This window comes from Felis catus, chromosome A1 (genome assembly GCF_018350175.1).
Source record: "Felis catus isolate Fca126 chromosome A1, F.catus_Fca126_mat1.0, whole genome shotgun sequence".
NCBI lineage: Eukaryota > Metazoa > Chordata > Mammalia > Carnivora > Felidae > Felis > Felis catus.
The window spans coordinates 6,917,334-6,934,992 of record NC_058368.1 but is presented as its reverse complement, the minus strand read 5'-3'; the positions used below and the strand labels follow the sequence as shown (position 1 = coordinate 6,934,992).

Here is a 17,659-nt window from a genome sequence, read left to right as displayed (position 1 = left end):
GGGTGAAATGCATCTTCTGGTACTGTCTTGACTGGACTGCCATCACATTCCTGGTATAACTAAAAAAAAACGCTATCTGAAAACAGAAAATCCATTCCTTTCTCCTCCTAGGATTATTCTGCAGCACACTGACATCCGCACAGTTGTTACTCTTTTGCACCCATGCGAAACCAGAGCTTAACTTTCAAGTCAACGTAGCGTTTGTTTTCCGAACTCGAAACCGTAGTATTCCATGGGGGAAACTGAGGCACAGGAAACGAAGCCAACTGTAGCTGTTCAAGTCGCCCACCTGCCCCCTGCCTGTGCCCTGCCCCTCCAATCCCCAGTCCCTGCCCTCAAGAGGAGCACATCTCAGCCTTCAGAGAGTTCACTGTCTAATCCCTGTCACCTGAAGTCACTTCGGCCTCCCTTTTCCTTCCTCAGTCCTTGGTGGAGGTGAACAGCTGGCCTTCCTCCTTGTCCTCCCCCCCCCCCCCTCCTCCTTCTCCTTTGCGTCAGAACCCTTTCTGTAGCAGAACATCATTATGTAGTCACCTTCTAGCCATTTCTTTCTCTGTCTGACTCATTGCTGTTCCTGAAAGTCCGTTCTAGGTCTTATTGTTTGGAGCTGTGAGTCATTCTGGTGGCTTTTCTTTGAAATCCTCCCAAGAGCTTTCCTTCTCTTTTAAGCCAAGGAGAGCAGAATGGGAAGGATACTCTGGTGAGCATTTCTAGGAGGGCTGAGAACATAATCCTTTTTTATGAGTTTTAGGACCAAAGCATAAAATGCAGTAAGACAAACCGTTGACAATTGTGCCCTAGCAGATAAGCGAGCCAATACATAAATCTTAGGGTTGCCTTTATTCTCTTGAATATCATCTCTTGATATATCTCTTGAATATCATCATTCTGTTTCTCTCTCAGAGTCAGTACCTACCAGGCTGTGGTAAGGAACACTGTTTTCCTCCCTAATGTCCATTCTTTCCTTTGTTGTACTAGAACCCCTAATTATTGGCTGGGCACAAGGCCACTCAGAGTAAAGACTACTTCCTAGCCTTCCTTTTTATTATTATTATTTTAACATGTATTCAATTTTGAGAGTCAGAGAGAGACAGAGTGTGAGTCGGGGAGGGCAGAGAGAGAGAGGGAGACAGAATCCAAAGCAGGCTCCAGGCTCTGAGCTGTCAGCACAGAGCCCGGCCGACGCGACGCTCGAGCCCACGAACTGCGAGATCATGACCCGGGCTGACGTTGGACGCTTAACCAACTGAGCCGCCCAGGTGCCCCGTTCCTAGCCTTCCTTATAGCTGGATGTGATTCTGAGACCAAGTTCTGGCCAGTGGAGTGTTCGTGGAAGTGTTGGATGCAGCTACTGGCAAATAGTTCTAAAGGGTTAGGGCAGAACGGCCCCCCACCCCCCTTCTCCTTTCCACTGCTTGGACAAGGAGATCACGGCAGTCAAGCTACCTTCCAGAACCAAGAGGCGGCTCACTAAGGAGGCAGAAGCAGTGCAAGAAAAGGAACTTGGATCCAGCTAATGGTGACTCCATTAGACCAGCCCTGGGCTGGTCCTACTTTCTGGTTTATTTTTTATAGAAATTTATAGAAATTAATTTCTATTTTTCCAAACTGCTGGTTTGAATATATATGCAGCAAATCCTAATCCTGACAGACTCAATAGCCCTGAGAATGTGTTTGTATATACTTCGTTTGGCTTTGTTTTACTCGCATAGGCTGATCCAGATAGGAAATATCTAGTGGGTCATGCTTTTCCTTCCTCTGTGTGTGAATAGCTCAAGTATACCAAATGCTCCCTGTACACCAGTTCTTTCTTTATGCTTTGTTTCATTTAATCTTGACACAAAGCATATGATTCTTTTCATTTCCGATCAGAGTAAACTGCCACTCAGAAGTTAGGCAACCGTGTTCAAGGTCACACGGTGGGTAAATTACAGATCTGGAATCTGCATCTGGACAGTCTGGCCCCAGAGCCTACCCCCTCGGTACACCTTTTTCAGGTGGATTCTGTTCCCCAAGGACCTACCAAAAGGTGTTCATCATAGCGATCATCCGCTTTGTGCCTGCTACGAGCGGGCACTGTGCTGGTGCAGAAAGCACATTCTAGAAAGGCTGAACTGTACCGAACACGGGGGAAGCAGAGCCAGCGAAGCAGCCAGGGTCCTTTGCAGGTCCAGGACACCTTGCAGCTGTGCTGTTTGGTGCCATTTTCTTCTCTCTCCTCTGATGTGTTTTGAAATGGTGACTGATGAATTCCTTTTGAAGTTCAGTAATCCAGGACTCCTTTTGGTACTTTTCTCAAAATTATTCTTCTAAATTGCTTCATCTGAATTTTCCCTTTGTTTTATGCTGAGAATTTTGGTATCATAAACATCTTATTCATCATATGCTTATAATAATTCTGGAAGATAGTTACTCCGAGGTACATCTTGTCTTAGTGACTCACATCCAACTCATTATCAAACAAGAGAATACGAGGTAGGGTAAAAATACAGTAATTTGGCAGGTGTTAACCTGGAGGGACTCTATATGAGTTAAGCCACAAATAAAGTAAAATAAAAGATTCTTCAGTGTCACTTTTACAAGCAGACTAACATTTAAATAATTATCCCTTTGTAGAGTAGCAACCTTTGGAAAATTCAATACTCCGTACACTCAGAAGACTCTATCGATTGGTGGTACACGAAAATAACTTATTTGTTCTCCTTACTCTGTAGCTATTCTCGAATAGGAGGAAACACTTCTCCACTTCCATTTTGAATAGTTAGGTGAATTTCGATTCACATTAAAGTATTTTTCCCTGTGAAGTTCTATCATAAAATTTTATGCACCTATATAATTGTTTAAAGATTTTGGCTCTATTGCGTTGGTTCAGACAAGATAAAATGATACTCTTTAGCTACTATATGATTTTTGATATGAACCTCGCTATCCTTTTAATTGAGTCTTATAGATGAAAACATGACCCAGAATTGAGTATAAACCCTGCACATTATAACTTGGAGCCAATATTGCAAATTGGATTCTCTGAGCCATTTTTTCCCCTGTTGATGCACCCTAATGAAACAAATAACACCAATTGCAAGATACAAGAACTACTTTTCATAGCAAAATTGGTTGTTGAAATCACAGGGCTGTGTACTAGCCCACTTTTTTTTTTTTAATTTTTTTAAATGTTTGTTTATTATTGAGAGACAGAGAGAGACGGAACATGAGCATGGGAGGGACAGAGAGAGGGGGAGACACAGAATCCGAAGCAGGCTCCAGGCTCCGAGCCGTCAGCACAGAGCCCGACGCGGGGCTCGAAACCACAAACCGGGAGATCGTGACCTGAGCAGAAGTCGGATGGTTAACCGACTGAGCCACCCAGGCGCCCCACTAACCTACTAGTTCTTGAACATAGAAGCAGTGTAATTACTGTAGTACCATGCAGTACTATTTAAAAAAAAAAAAAAAAAAAAAGGTTACTCTCTGGGCTGGGACCTGGTTTGCAGCAACTTGGTAAAACACGCCAAGATGTTAGGAATCATCGGTAAATAGAAGATCTCCCTCACCCTGTTATGGTGCCTCCCTCGGGAAGATGGTGAAGAAAAGTGAAAGAAGCCAGCGTGCCAAATACACTTGCTCCTTCTGTGGCAAAACCAAGTTGAAGGGATGAGCTGTGGGGTTGTGGTTCCCTCATGAAAACAGCAGCCGGTGGTGCCTGGACCCTCAACACCACTTCTGCCGCCACTGTAAAGGCAGCCATCAAAAGACTGAAGGAATTGAGGGATGCCTGTTTGGCTCAGTCAGTAGAGCATGCGACTCTTAATCTCAGGGTCATGAGTTCAAGCTCCATGTTGGACAACGGGGCCTACTGAAAATTAAAAAAAGTCGGAGACTGGGGCACCTGGGTGGCTCAGTCGGTTGAGTGTCTGACTCTTGATTTTGACTCAAGTTATGATCTCAGGGTCACGGGAAGGAGCTCCGTATCGGGCTCATGCTGAGCATGGAAACTGCTTACATTTCTCTCCCTCTGCCCCTCTCGCACGCTCTCTCTCTAAAATAAAAAAATTTTCCAAAAGCAAAAGCCTAAAGGAATTTCCAGACCAGTAGAAGCTCCGCCATTTGACATCTGGTTGGCCTATAGTAAATGTGTTAATTTATGTAACAACAACAGAAAGAAGAAATGGTTAAGCATAAATGCAATTTAAAATGAGACAGACTCAGTAGTTCTGCTCACAGAAAATAAAATAAAATGACATAAACTTCTCTAAAGCAAAAATATGGCATTCAAACCAAAGCCAACAACAAGATGTGTAGAAATAAATATTCAAGACAAAAATACAGGCAGCCTACAGAAATAACTTAAAAAGCCCTAGGATACCAATGGGCAGAGACTACAGACACATAATTCACAAAAGAGAAAATGCAAATTGCTAATAAACAAGTTACTCTCACAAAGAAATGCAAATGTGAAAGTACAGAGGTTTTAAATATCTCCTATTAGTAAATATTAAAAATAATACACTGTTGAATAAAAGTGGTGGGAGTGGACATCCTTGCTTTTTTCCTGATCCTGGGGAAAAGCATTTGGCCTGTCATTGTTAAGTATGATGCTAGCTGTACATTTTTCATAGATGCTCTTGACCACACCAAGAGCTTTTTTCTATTCCCAAATTCCTTTTTGTTCTCTGTGTTAACAATAACACCCGTGTTGGCAACAGTCAACAAGACAGACCCAGTACGCTCTGCTGTGGGAGGGTAAGTTTGCACGCTCTCTAGAAATCAAGTTAGCAGTATGTATCAGGTGTTTTTAGGCCATATTTTATGTCAATACATTTATTTCTATGTGTCTGACTTAAGAAAGAAAGTAATCTGATTGGGGAGGGCATTCGGTTAAGCAGTCGACTCTTGATCTCAGCTCAGGTCATGATCTCCCAGTTTCTGAGTCTGAGACCTGGTTAACACATTGGGCCCTGCATTGATGGCGTGGAGCCTGCTTGAGATTCTTTCTCTCCTTCTCTCTGCCCTTGACCCACTTGTGTTCTCTCTCTCTCTCTCAAAATAAATAAATAAACTTAAAAAAATTAACAAAAAGAAAGTAATCTGATATATGGGTAAAGATTGTTTGCAAACATATTCATTACGGAGTTATTCATAATTCATAAACAAAACTAACATCAGGTCAATATGAGGAGAATGTTTAAGATGAGAATAATATGCAACTATTCAACTTTAATTCACAAAGGCTCTTTAATGTCGTGGGGGAAATGCTGATAAATGAAAACAAATTATAGTGAAGATCAGATGTGGCCCAGGAACTTGGTTTTGAGTCAAGGCAGTGAGGTGAATGGATACAAAGGGGGATAGGACTCTGAGATCCTGATCTGGGACATGATGTTGGGACCAGAGATGGGAGTAAAGACTCCAATTAGGGTCACAGATCAGAACTGTGGGTTTGGTGGGCAAAGGGCGAGAACAAAAGGTGGGGAAAAAAGAGAGTCATCTGTGAGGAAAGGCAGAACAAAGGCCACCCTGCTTAATATGGAAAACAAAACGTTTTCCTTGGGTAAGCCCACCCATCCTCAGCACCAGTGTGAAATTTAGTACTCCGAAGCAACCTTTTTTTTTTTTTTAATTTTTTAAAAATGTTTACTTATTTTTGAAAAGGAGAGACACAGAGTGTGAGTGGGGGAGGGGCAGAGAGAGAGGGAGACACAGAATCCGAAGCCAGCTCCAGGCTCCAAGCTGTCAGCACAGAGCCCGACGCGGGGCTCGAACCCACGAACCGTGAGATCATGACCTGAGCTGAAGTCGGACGTTTAACCGACTGAGCCACCCAGGCGCCCCAAAAGCAACGTTTTTCTACTTGCAGCAAAAATGACTGGAAAGAAACACACCAAAATGTTAAGAACAATTTTTTTTAATGTTTGTTTATTTTTGAGAGAGAAACAGAGCACAAGTGGGGAGGGCCAGAGAGAGAGGGAGACACAGAATCTGAAGCAGGCTCCAGGCTCCGGGCTGTCAGCACAGAGCCCGACGCAGGGCTCCAACTCACAAGCTGTGAGATCGTGACCTGACCTGAAGTCGGTAGGTAGCTCGGCCAGCTGAGCCACCCAGGGGCCCCTGGAAGTGTCCTTAAAGCAGTGCAATCCCTTGTACCGAGTGAAGAATGTCTCAGTAATACCTTTTCTTAAAACAGTTGGTTCAGGTTCAGCAGTCAGTGGGTGATTTTTTGTGTGCATGTGTTTCTTTGTTTTTTTCTTAGTGCCCCTGATATACCCTTTCTTTTTGCCAACATAACGTTAGGCCAGACCAATTGCTAAAGAAGGAAGGAGAGAGCTGTTCTCCCTGATGAGTCTGACACACTGTCAGCTGAGCTGAGTGTGTGTGTGTGTGTGTGTGTGTGTGTGTGTGTGTGTGTGTGGTAACCGTTCTTAACATGTTCATTTACTCATTCATTATGTTCCCATTAGATGTTGAAGGTCTTACAAAAATGAAGGACTTCTCTCTACATATCTTCGGTTCAGATTCCTTATGTGGTATATACTCTAGGGGCAGTTGAAATGAAACAAAGCAAGAGTTTAAGAGGAGCGAGAGTATTTCTGCCTGAAGCGATCAGGGCCGACTTTGCACAGAACGCGACATTTGGACCTCACCTTTAAGTAAATGCGATTTCAGTAAGTAGAGAGAGGAGATGCCATAATCCTCCGTGAGGGCGGGATTTGTACTTATCTTGTTGACTGCTGGCTTCTCTAGCTACTAACCGGTCCCTGATGCCTGGTAGGCGTTCAACAGAGATTTATTTAATGACCATTTGCGTGCAGGGTGAAGAGAAGAGACACATAATCAAATTCTAGAGTCGTGGAAGCCAGGGTTTTGTTTTTTTCATACAAAAATTAGCCTACTTTTGCTGAAGGCTAAGCTGCATGAAGAGGAAAATTGGAAACTGAAATTGGAAAGTTCTGTATTGAATCCAGGTTCTAGTAGCCTAAGGAGTACTCAGTAGATAATCGTGACAACGGCTTGGAAATATTCATCTGGGGTGTTTTTTAAAATCAGTGGGATAGATCAAAAGTAAAGAAACCAATTATAAATCTATTAAAAGAGAGTTGAGGAGACGTGGACACAGGCTGGATATTTGATAATGTTAAGAAATTCTTGTTCATTTAAGTGTGATAGTAATATTTTGGTTATCTCTTAGAGAAACATAGGGAAATATTTACAGGTAAAATAATACGATGTCTGGGTTTGCTTCAAAATCATCCTGGGAGTTGTGGGCGGGGGGGAGGGATACGGATAAACCAAGCATGTCATGTATTAATACCTGGTAAAATTGGGGGATGGCTAAGGAGCTTTCTGGGGTGATGGAAATGTTTTATATATTGATTGGGAGTGGCAGTGAAACAGGCACATACATTTGTCAAAACACATTGTGCACTTAAAGTTTATGCATTTTACTATATGTACGTTTTATGTAGAAAAACTAGGTAATGGTTTAGGTGGGTTCATCTTACTATTGTCTACTTTCTAAAGTATGTTTGAACATTTCCTAATACAAAGTAGAAAGAAAGAAAAGAAAAGAAAAGAAAAGGAAAGGAAAGGAAAGGAAAGGAAAGAAAAAGAAAGAAAGGGGGGGAAGAGAGGAAGAAACCTACTGCAGTATTGGGAGCAGGAAAATTATTTCAACTGAAGTTGTGGTATGGCATAAAAGGGGATCAAGTGAGAGTGACACCTTTCAGGTTACAACAGATAACGGATCACGCGGATTGAGCGGGTTTCGCCTCATTGGAACACTGGTGCAGTATTGCAGAAAACGGCATGGGTGGCTTTGACCTAGGCGTTCAAAGGAAAAAGCACAGAAGGATTTTCATTCAGTATTTTCTGATTTAGTTTGCATGTTCTCCAACCGATTTCATTATCAACATCATCAACACGTCTACTTGATAGTCTCGTCCGTAAACTTGTTACTCCGTCATCTCATGAGGAAAAAAACAATTTGAAGAAATTTTCTTTGATGTGCCTTTGGTAGGATTGAGACTTTCTCAGGCCATAATTATGGACCCAGGAGGAAAGGTATTTAGGGCTCTCCAGGCTGGGGCCTAACCCTAAAGAGGTCTCTCTTGGAGCTAGTGTCCCTGGGTGCCTTGCTTCTATCAGAACTATGTCCATGGAATAGATAGCATTGTCATTTTCATGCCTGTAGATCTATTTTTACTTTAATATTTGAATGGTAACAGTTTCTGTGGGTATGTTTTTTTCCTACAGATTTGATATTATGATGACTAGAAACACCACTGATGCAAAAGTTGGAGCAGCCGTGGTCAAGGAAAGTTTTCATGACAAGGTTGACCGATCTTGACCGTGAACAAAGATGAACAACAGGCTTTAAATGTCGTGTGTGCCAGGGGAGCCTTTCATCCAAGACTTCACAATAACATTCTGGATTATATTCAAATGAGATTAAACATACCGTCCCAGAGACACCCTGACAGGATTGAAGGGAGGCATTACCGGAGGCAGCTGTGGCGTGGAAGTGAATTACTCTGCCGGTCCCGCCCCACACGGACACTGTTTACCTGAATCTGTTCTTTGCTTCTTCCCTTCTGACTGAATCCTTGTATCGGCCGGGGGGGCCCCCATCCCTCAGACAGCCCAGTGCCTCCAGGGAAGCTGACTCCCACCCCGTGCTCCAGGGGCGAGCCTGCTTAGTTACAGCCAACCCCGTACTTACACTCTCACCAGTAGATTGTTCAGAAACCCACTTGGTCTGTTTCCTCCGACTAAGTGTAAACTCTGCGAGAATGTGGATGTTCATCTGTCTTGCCAAAGAACCTAGAACGGTGCCTGGCACATAGTTCTTAATAAACTTTTCGCGAATTCCTTTTCTCATTCCTCTTCAGCAAACTGTAAATGAACACCTACTACCTATCAGGGACTCTTCTGGATGCAAAAGTACACAAGACTCAAGAAGTCTAGCAAGGAAGACAGACATACAAACAAGTCTCTAGTAATATACCATGGTTAACGCTGTCATGAATTACACACACAAGGCTGGAGGGGCACGGAAGGAGCGGCCGACTTCCTCCAGGGAACTCACACGAGGCTTCCCAGCGCTTCTTCCGGCACTTGGAGCAGATCTTCGAAGATGAGCAGACATTTTCCAGGTGAAGCGTCAGACCAACTGCAGTGGGGCCACGTCATCTGTTGACCAGACCAGGGCATTTGGAGAGTGAAAGGGAGGCTCCTAATAATTACACTGAATGACACGTGTAAGCAGAGACCCTTCTGGGCAAACCAAGCCACGTGGTCAGTCCTGGAAGAAGGAGGAACACGGGAGAAGGCGAGGATGGTAGAAACACCCCGGGGAAGGCCAGCACCCTGGTGCGTCGGAGTGAGGAGTGTGGTGCAGTTGGAGGACGGGCTGTGGCTGCAGTGAAGGGTGAGGGATACGGTGTGAGGGACCTGTTCTGGTGAGCCAAGAACTCCGACTCGGTCCGCCAGCATCCGGGACCTGTGGAGCTTTCTCAGCAGGAGAGCACCGTGACCAGATTTGCATCTGGGGACAAGAGTTCTGCCGGGCATGTAGAGAAAGAACCGGAGGGACGCAGACTAAAGAGCAGCCAGACGGGAGGCTGGTGCCGCGGCTCACCAAGGGAGGATGGGCCCCTGATCTCAGGCAGCCTGGAAGGGTGGGTTCAGAAGGAAGGACCTACTCGAGGTAACGCTGCCTTGGAATGAACTTGCATGGAGGGCCGGGGGGTGAGGAGCAGAAGAAACGGACGATGCCGAAGTTTCCAGACCGGGTGATGGCGGCTTTTGCTGTCCATTCCCATACATGGTGACAAGCGGAAAATGACCTCAGCTGCTTGGCAGACGGAGAGTGGCCAGGGAGCAGATACAGGAAGCTGAATCGTGTAGGGGCCAAGTGCCAAGGCAAGAGGCCAATCCAAAAGCTGAGTCACTGTATCCAAGGGGTCAGCACGGGTGGAAAAGAAGGAGTCAACGTGCCTCCTGGGACCAGGGAGGTCCGTGAAGGAGAAGTATTGAAGCAGATGGGCAGGGAAGCAGGTACCCGAGGGCAGATCCGTGGAAGGACAGATAAGACATGCCCCCCTACGGTTGGAGAAGTAGACCGGGCGGCAGAAGAGGTGAACCTGTAGGCAAGTCAACATAATAGGAATGATCGGTGTGTTCGGTGCCCAGGGGAGGAAGGAACTCAGCATAGGTGAACAAATTGGCATTGTTTTGTCTACAAGCCCTCGGTGATTTAAAAAAAAAATTTATTAATGTTTTATTTATTTTTGACAGAGAAAGAGAGACAGAGCATGAGCGGGGGAGGGCAGAGAGAGAGGGAGACACAGAAGGCGAAGCAGCTCCAGGCTCTGAGCCGTTTGCACAGAGCCCGACGCGGGGCTGGACCCCACAAACCACAAGCTCCTGACCTGAGCTGAAGTCGGATGCTCAACCGACTGAGCCACCCGGGCACCCGGAGATGAAAACAATTTTAGGTTGTGCCTAGGAATTAAAAAAATATTGTCACATCAAGGCACCTGGGTGGCTCGGTCGGTTAAGTGTTGGACTTCGGTTCAGGTCATGATCTCCTGGTTCCTGAGTTCAAGACCGCCCTTCGGGGGTCCTGCTGTCAGCACAGAGCCTTCTTCAGACCCTCTGTCTCCCTCTCTCTCTCCTTCTCGCTCTCGAGAGTAAATAAACATTTACATGTAAAAACATATATGTTGTCGCGTCAATATATCGCTGAAGCTCTAAAAATCTTCAATCTGTCTAATTTTTGGAATAGTTATACACTCGGTAATTCAATCCCCCCAAAGTATCCAAAAAATATATGCACAGGGAAAACTCCCGCTTCCATCTCGTCCCCCCGACGCTCCTGCGTCGTGGACCCCGGGACCGCGAACCGTCTCTGGCGCACCCGGCAGCAGTTCCTTTCTGCTAAATAGATTTCGGGAGCCTGGCGTCGGGGCCACGGGGCTCCGCTTGGCGAGCCTGACAGGGTGGTCTTCAGAAAGAGGGGGCGGCGGTCGCGCCCGGTTCTGGCAACCGACGGCCGGGCGGGAGCATCTCGGGAACCCCCCCCCCCCCGGGCGGGGCGCCACGCGTCGCCAGGCGCCCCGGCCGACCGAGGCCGCGTGGCCAGGAGGCCCGGTGCGTGCCGAGGGGCAACGGCGACAGTCAAATCCCGGGGCGGGGCGGGGGCCCAAGCGGCCCCTGACGAGCTCCGGACGCGCGGGCGAACTCTGGCGAAGCGCGCGGAAAACGCCGCCCTGCAGACTCGAGGGGGCGGACGCCTGACGCCCGGAGAAGCCGTCTCCGCGGGGTGGGGGAGGGGAGCCCGGAAGCCACGAGAAAGACCAGAGCGGCGACCCGGGCGTGCGAGCCACTCTGGAGCCCCGCGGGCGTGCCGTCTTCTTTCCGTCTTTCTTTCCGGCGGCTCTTCTCGCGGGAACTGGGGGGAGAGGGACGTGCAAACGGGACGTGGCGGCCCGGAGAGGGTCGGCGAGGCGCCCGCAGAGCCCTCGAGTCCGTCGCGTCGGCCGGGGAGGACGGAACCCCTCCGCGGGTCGCCATCCCCGTGTCTTCAGGGGCCCCCGGGGCCGGAGGCGCCTCGGGCGTGGCGGGCGTCGGCTTCGGTTCCCAGGCCGCCGCGCGCGTCCGGTCGGCCTTCCCGCCTGCCCTGCGGGCTTGGGGGGCGGAGCTCGCCTCGCGACGAGGCCCCGGTCGTCACGCGGCTCCCGCCCGGGGTGGGGGGGGGGGGGGGGGGGGGGGGGGCGGGGTCCGGGAAGGGCCGGGAGGCGACCGGGCGAGGGACGGAGGATGTTCCAGGGAGGAGGGCTGGCTGCAGGCGGCACGAGCTCGTCGCGGTGTGAGGCGCGGCGGGGAGGCGTGCGTGAGAGGAGCACGGTGGCCGAGGGGGGAGGACCGCAGACGAAGCCGGGAAGGGGGAGGGAGGGGAGGGGCGGAGGAGGAGGGGGGAGGGTGAGGAGGGGGGAATAAGGGAAAGATCGGCTCCTGAAGTGCCGGGAGTTGTTTTAAGTACCCTACAGGCGTTCACCGAGGTCGCAAAATGCCTCAGGAGGTAGGTCATAGTGAATTCTATACGGCGTAATATATGTGATACGTGTATTAGATCAGTGCCTCTCGGCCTCATTGTTCTAGAATTGAAAGGAGGCTCTTTTCCATGAGCTGGGAGAGCAGAGCGGATACAAATGTGGCCTTCGCAGCCGGGTTCAAATCCTGGTTCCGTTGCTTACCAACTGTGCCATCTAGGGAACGTTAACTCTGTGCCTCAGGTTCCCTGCCTCGAAAATGGGCATAATAATAGCACTTACCTCGCCGGGTTGTTACGAGGATCTGGTAAGTTGGTGCATCGAAAAGTCCTCAGTAAGCATTACCTGTCACTGTGGATGTCTTATGCCCCACCCTTCCCCCTCCCCCCACTTCCTTCCCCCTCCTCCCACTTCCTTCCCCTCCCCCCACTTCCTTCCCCTCCCCCCACTTCCTTCCCCCTCCCCCCACTTCCTCCCCCTCCCCCCACTTCCTCCCCCCTCCCCCCACTTCCTCCCCCCTCCCCCACTTTCTTCCCCTCCCCCCACTTCCTTCCCCTCCCCCCACTTCCTTCCCCTCCCCCACTACTTTCCCCTCCCCCCACTTCCTCCCCCCTCCCCCAACTTCCTTCCCCTCCCCCCACTTCCTTCCCCCTCCCCCAACTTCCTTCCCCTCCCCTCACTTCCTTCCCCCTCCCCCCACTTCCTCCCCCCACTTCCTTCCCCCTCCCCCCACTTCCTTCCCCCTCCCCCCACTTCCTTCCCCTCCCCCACTTCCTCCCCTCCCCCACTTCCTTCCCCTCCCCCCACTTCCTCCCCTCCCCCACTTCCTCCCCCTCCTCCCACTTCCTCCCCCTCCCCCCACTTCCTTCCCCTCCCCCCACTTCCTCCTCCTCCCCCACTTCCTTCCCCCTCCCCCCACTTCCTTCCCCCTCCCCCCACTTCCTTCCCCTCCCCCCACTTCCTTCCCCTCCCCCCACTTCCTTCCCCCTCCCCCCACTTACCCCCTCCCCCCCACTTCCTTCCCCTCACCCCAAGCAAACTTCCATTTATTTATGTGAGCTGGTACAAATCCAGATGCCTTTAGGGAGAAGACAAATAGCCAGAAATATACAAGCACAACTCGTGTTGTTGCTCTTCACATTCATTGTGCGTTTTACTGTGAGGGTTTGTGGCAGTCGTGGGTGGGGCCATTCTTCCCACATCATTGGCTCACTTCATGGGCTCTGTGTCACATTTTGCTGGTTCTTGGGATACATCAACGTTTTGCATTATTGTATCTGTTGTGGTGATCTGTGATCAGTGATCCCGCAATCACTTTGTAATTTTGGGGTGCCACAAACGGCACCCATATAAGATGATGAACTTAGTCAATAAATGTGTGTGTTCTGACTGCTCAGGTTGTTCCTCCTCTCTCTCTCTCTCTCTCTCTCTCTCTCTCTTTGGGTCTCCCTATTCCCTGGGACACAGCGATATTGAAATTAGGCCAATTAGTAACCCTGTAATGGCCTCTAAGTGCTCAAATGAAAGGAAAAAGCCACATGTCTCTCACTTAAAACCAGAAGCGACGAGGGGCGCCTGGGTGGCTCTGTCGGCTGAGCGTCAGACCCTGGCTCAGGTCATGATCTCGCGGTTGGTGGGTTCGAGCCCCCATCAGGCTCTGTGCTGACAGCCTGGCGCCTGTTTCTGATTCTGTGTCTCCCTCTCTCTCTGCCCCTTCCCTGCTTCTGCTCTGTCTCTCGAACATGAATAAACGTTTAAAAAAAAAGAAGTTTGCTTTAAAAAAAAAAAAACCTAGACGTGATTAAGCTTAGTGCGGAAGGCATGGTGAAAGCCAAGATAGGCCAAAAGCTGGGCCTCTGCAGCAAAAACACTAGCCAAGCTGGGAACGAAGAGGAAACAATCTTGAAGGAAGTTTAAAGTGCTGTGTTACAAATGATACGCAAGTGAAACGGTGTTATCGCTGATATGGAGGCATTCTGAGTGTTCCGGAGAGACATCACAACAGCCGCAACATTCCCTTGAGCCAAAGCCTGATCCACAGCGAGGACCCAACTGTAATCCTTTCTGTGAAGGCCGAGAGAGGTGAGGAAGCGCCAGAAGAAACGTTCGAAGGCTCGTGACCTTGACGGAAAGAATCCGTCTCTGTGCCGTAACATCGCAAGGTAAACCCGCAAATGCCGGTGTGGAGCTGCGGCGACGTATCCGGGTCTAGGTGCGATGGTAACGACGGTGGGACTACTGAACAACAGGTTTTCAGTGTAGACGAAATGGCCTTCTAGTGGAAGAAGATGCCACTGAGGACTTGCACAGCTAGAGAGAAGTCAGTGGCCGGCCTCAAAGCTTCTGTCTTGTCAGGGGCTAAGGCAGCTGGTGATATGAAGTCAGTGCTCACTGACCATTCCAAAAACCCCCCGGCCCTTCAGAATTCTGCTGAATCGACTCTGCCTGTGCTCTATAGACGATACCCCGAAGCTCGAATGACAGCACGTCTGTTTACAGCACGGTTTACTGAATATTTGAAGCCCACTGTTGAGAACTACCGCTAAGAGAAATGATTCCTTTCAAAATATTCCTCCTCACGGACCAATACACCTGGTCACCCGAGAGCCCTGCTATGTACAAAACCCCACAGGTCTTATATTTTAATAGGTAGGTTTTGTAAGGTCATAGCTGCCATACGTAGTGATCCCTCTGATAGATCTGGGCTAAGCAAATAAAACCTTCTGGAAAGGATTCTAGATGCCATTAAGAACATTCTAGATTCTGGATGCTATTAAGAACATTCAATATGCACGGGCAGAGGGCACAATATCCACCTCTGCTGGCGTTTGGCAGAAGTGATTCCCACCCTTGGGGATGACTCTGGGGGCTCGGGGCGTCGGTGGAGGCAATCACGGCGGATGTGGTGGAAACAGCGAGAGAACCAGGACTAGACGAAGTGGGGCCTGAAGGTGGACGGCGTTGCCGCGATCTCGTGACAGGACGCGATGGGGTGAGGACTGCTTCTCACCGCTGAGCAGAGAACGTGGTTTCTCCAGATGGGACTCTGCTCCTGCTGAAGATGCTGTGAAGCCTGTTGACGTGACAACACGGGATTTAGAAGTTCAAGCAGGGCAGGATTTGAGAGGATAGACTCCAGCTTTGAAGGAGGTTCTACTGAGGGGGAGACACTACAGGGAAATTGTCCGTGAAAGAGTCCGTCAATGGGGCAAACTTTATTGTTTTCTTTTACAAAATTGCCATATGCATATATATGTATATAATATATAACAATCGTAATAAACGTATTTTTTAAGTTAAGGTACATTGTGTTTTAGACACAATGCTATTGCACACTTAAAAGACTGTAGTCGAGTGTAACCGGAACTTTTTATATGTCCTGGGAGACTCCCAAATTAATTTGACTTGCTTTATTGCAATATTTGCTTTTTTGCGGTGGTCTGGAACCAAGCCCACGATGTCTCCGTGCTATGCCTGTATGAGGTGACGCGTGGTTAACTAGACACGAGATGAGTAACAGAAAATATGAAGTAGCTCGCAAGGTTCTGGTCTTTGCAGGATTGTGTAAAACTATTCAAATGAAAAAAATATTCAAAAATTTAAAACCGAGTAGATTAAGCTGGCCCTGGGCTGTTTACTTGCTTGGTCCTTGAAGTTACCTGGGTAAATTTTGCAGTTTCCGCACTCAGGAAGGCCCCAAACAAGTCAGTTATACACATACTCATGTTTCTCTAGGTACAACGGTCTTTGTAAAAACTGTTCCAAACCCAGACGACTCCTTCTAAGCTCTGGGTACAATAGTGTGGTGTTTCAGTCAAATCTTATCTTAACTGTATCGCATATGGTAAGAAATACCCCAGGGCAGTGCCTAGCACATAGAAGGATCTCTTTTTATATCCGTGCCTCTCCAGTCGACCTGAGGCTAAGGCATTGTGAAGTTCTATGACATCCCTCATGAATTTAGACTTCTATAACATCACCTAGACACAACTCTTGACAATTCTATCAGGAATCTATCTTTAAAAAGGCCAGTTCTCGTGTAACATGATGTGTAAAGCTGGTGGCCTTCCTTCCTGTGACGTTTTAGGATTCATGGACGAAGAAGCGTCTTGGTGGGCTCAAATTCTGGCACGTTAAACCTGTTTCCTGGAACAGAATAGGAATTGAGGAGGACAGGAGTTACATACAGGCATTCATCCACAGAGACAAGGCGGGGTCTGGGAGCCTGGTGACAGCGGTAGGCCCTGGGGGTCTAAGCAGAACAGAACACAAAGAATTCGGGTGGGTGATTCTTCCGCGTCTGGGCAGGGAGACAGGGAGACAGACAAGCACCGCAAACCTGAGTGTGCGGTGGCGTAAAGTAGGGTCCTCGCCACTGGCTTGGGTATCAGGGCAAAGAGGGAGGGCCCCGGCTTCCGTGGAAGTAGGTGTCTGGAGAACCAGGCCGGCCACTATGGGGACTTCGCTATATTCTATTCGCAATTTTTTCTCCCCAGGCAAGCTTATAAAGGAAATCACTATGGAAACAGCATTCATGTACCAGAAATCTGGTTTTGCACCTCAATTTTGTTTGCTGTGTTTCGAATGCTTTGAACCATTAGATAAGGCATATCTGATTTTTGAGCTTCATCTGAACTCAGGCCCTCGGCCACACTGAAATGGGGGAACCCCAAAAAGCACCCCATGACGGCAGCTCACCAATCGGGGAAATGTTGCAACCTTTCTAACATAATAAAGTCACTCTACTAGCTTGAACTACTTTCTTAAGTAGGAAGAAATAAAGCTGAGCTGCCTGACACGAGGAACGGGATGCGCGGAGTATTTTATCAAAGTACAAAAGAGGAACTGTACCCTTAGCTGCCACGGCTTAAGTAGCTCTCACACGACATTTTTCTCACTTGCGAGACTTGTCTATGGTAACGTCATCATCACGGCTGGGTTGAGATCTTCCCTGCTTTGGAACTCAACTTTCAGAACAAATATATTTAGGTACTGTATTTATAAACATACTCTAAATTTATGGCCAGCAGGGGAGGCGGGAAGGCGGCTTGGCTCCCTTTCCTCATTATTTATTTCTTAATTCACGGAGCGAAATATACAGTTTCATTTTTATCTTACTAATTTGTCTTTTCGCGAAGTCACGGTGTTTTGACCCAACGTATGTCAAAGAAACAGACCACCTTACATTTTGTTAAGTGCCTGGGACGTAGGGATGCTTATCGGGTTATTTTAACCGTACAGAAGCACGTTTCCTCCCACGCCACCCAGAATTATCCAGATCATCAGCTCCGTTTTCTGTTTGGGCAGTGGGGGCCGGCTGTCCCCTCGTTCTCGGCAGAGGCGGCGGGTCAGTCCCTTCCGGGACTTACTCAGGCCGCCGCCGCCCAAGCAGCGGCGGGCGGACGCTCCCCGCGCGCCGCTCTCGCCGCCCGAGCTCCGCCGGCGCGCGGGCTCTAGGACCGCGCGGGACGCGGGCGGGAGGCGGGGTCCGGCCGTGCGCGGGGTGGGGCCGCGCCGGAGTTCCCCGGCTCGCGCGCTCCGGAGCCGAAGAGGCGTGCGCGGCGGGGTGGGCGGGGCCGCGCGGGGCGGTCGGAGCGCACGGCGGGAGGGCG

General features: G+C 48.9%; 1 protein-coding gene and 2 long non-coding RNA genes across 6 annotated transcripts in view; 1 reads left to right on the top strand and 2 right to left on the bottom strand.

The window, feature by feature from the left end:
* LOC102901461 overlaps nt 1-9,639 on the top strand; it is a 39,380-nt gene extending 29,741 nt beyond the window's left edge. The window contains exons 8-9 of the long non-coding RNA XR_006590212.1: nt 6,456-6,659; nt 8,248-9,639. This is a non-coding gene — a long non-coding RNA (uncharacterized LOC102901461). The remainder of the gene's footprint in view (nt 1-6,455; nt 6,660-8,247) is intronic.
* On the bottom strand, nt 7,114-11,694 carry LOC111559476. 4 transcript variants are annotated; one of them, XM_045045416.1, is made up of 4 exons: nt 10,832-10,959; nt 9,696-10,136; nt 9,080-9,183; nt 7,114-7,815 (listed from the first exon to the last, which is right to left on the bottom strand). In XM_045045416.1, the coding sequence occupies exons 1-4, from the start codon at nt 10,850-10,852 to the stop codon at nt 7,740-7,742; spliced, it is 642 nt and encodes a 213-aa protein (XP_044901351.1). In that variant the 5' UTR covers nt 10,853-10,959; the 3' UTR covers nt 7,114-7,739. The 4 variants fall into 4 exon arrangements, 1 of the variants encoding a protein (XP_044901351.1); XR_006590136.1 differs by lacking the exon at nt 7,114-7,815 and having other exon boundaries at nt 8,986-9,295; nt 9,632-11,694; XR_006590129.1 differs by lacking the exon at nt 7,114-7,815 and having other exon boundaries at nt 8,986-9,295; nt 9,696-11,694.
* A 1,478-nt stretch (nt 11,695-13,172) lies between these two features.
* Nucleotides 13,173-17,560, bottom strand: LOC109496069. The gene is made up of 2 exons (XR_002151889.3): nt 16,899-17,560; nt 13,173-16,193 (listed from the first exon to the last, which is right to left on the bottom strand). It is a non-coding gene; the product is annotated as an uncharacterized LOC109496069 (long non-coding RNA).
* Between the last annotated feature and the right edge of the window lie 99 nt (nt 17,561-17,659).

Excerpts from the sequence above, each read along its gene's own strand:
- LOC111559476 (XM_045045416.1), bottom strand. The coding sequence starts at position 10,852 with ATGGAAGCGGGAGTTTTCCCT. Across the intron at positions 9,184-9,695 it reads CCAAGGCAGCGTTACCTCGA|ATGACGTGGCCCCACTGCAG; the intron begins GTAGGTCCTTCC and ends TCTGGTCAACAG. Across the intron at positions 7,816-9,079 it reads GAAGCGCTGGGAAGCCTCGT|GTCAAAGCCACCCATGCCGT; the intron begins GTGAGTTCCCTG and ends TTGAACGCCTAG.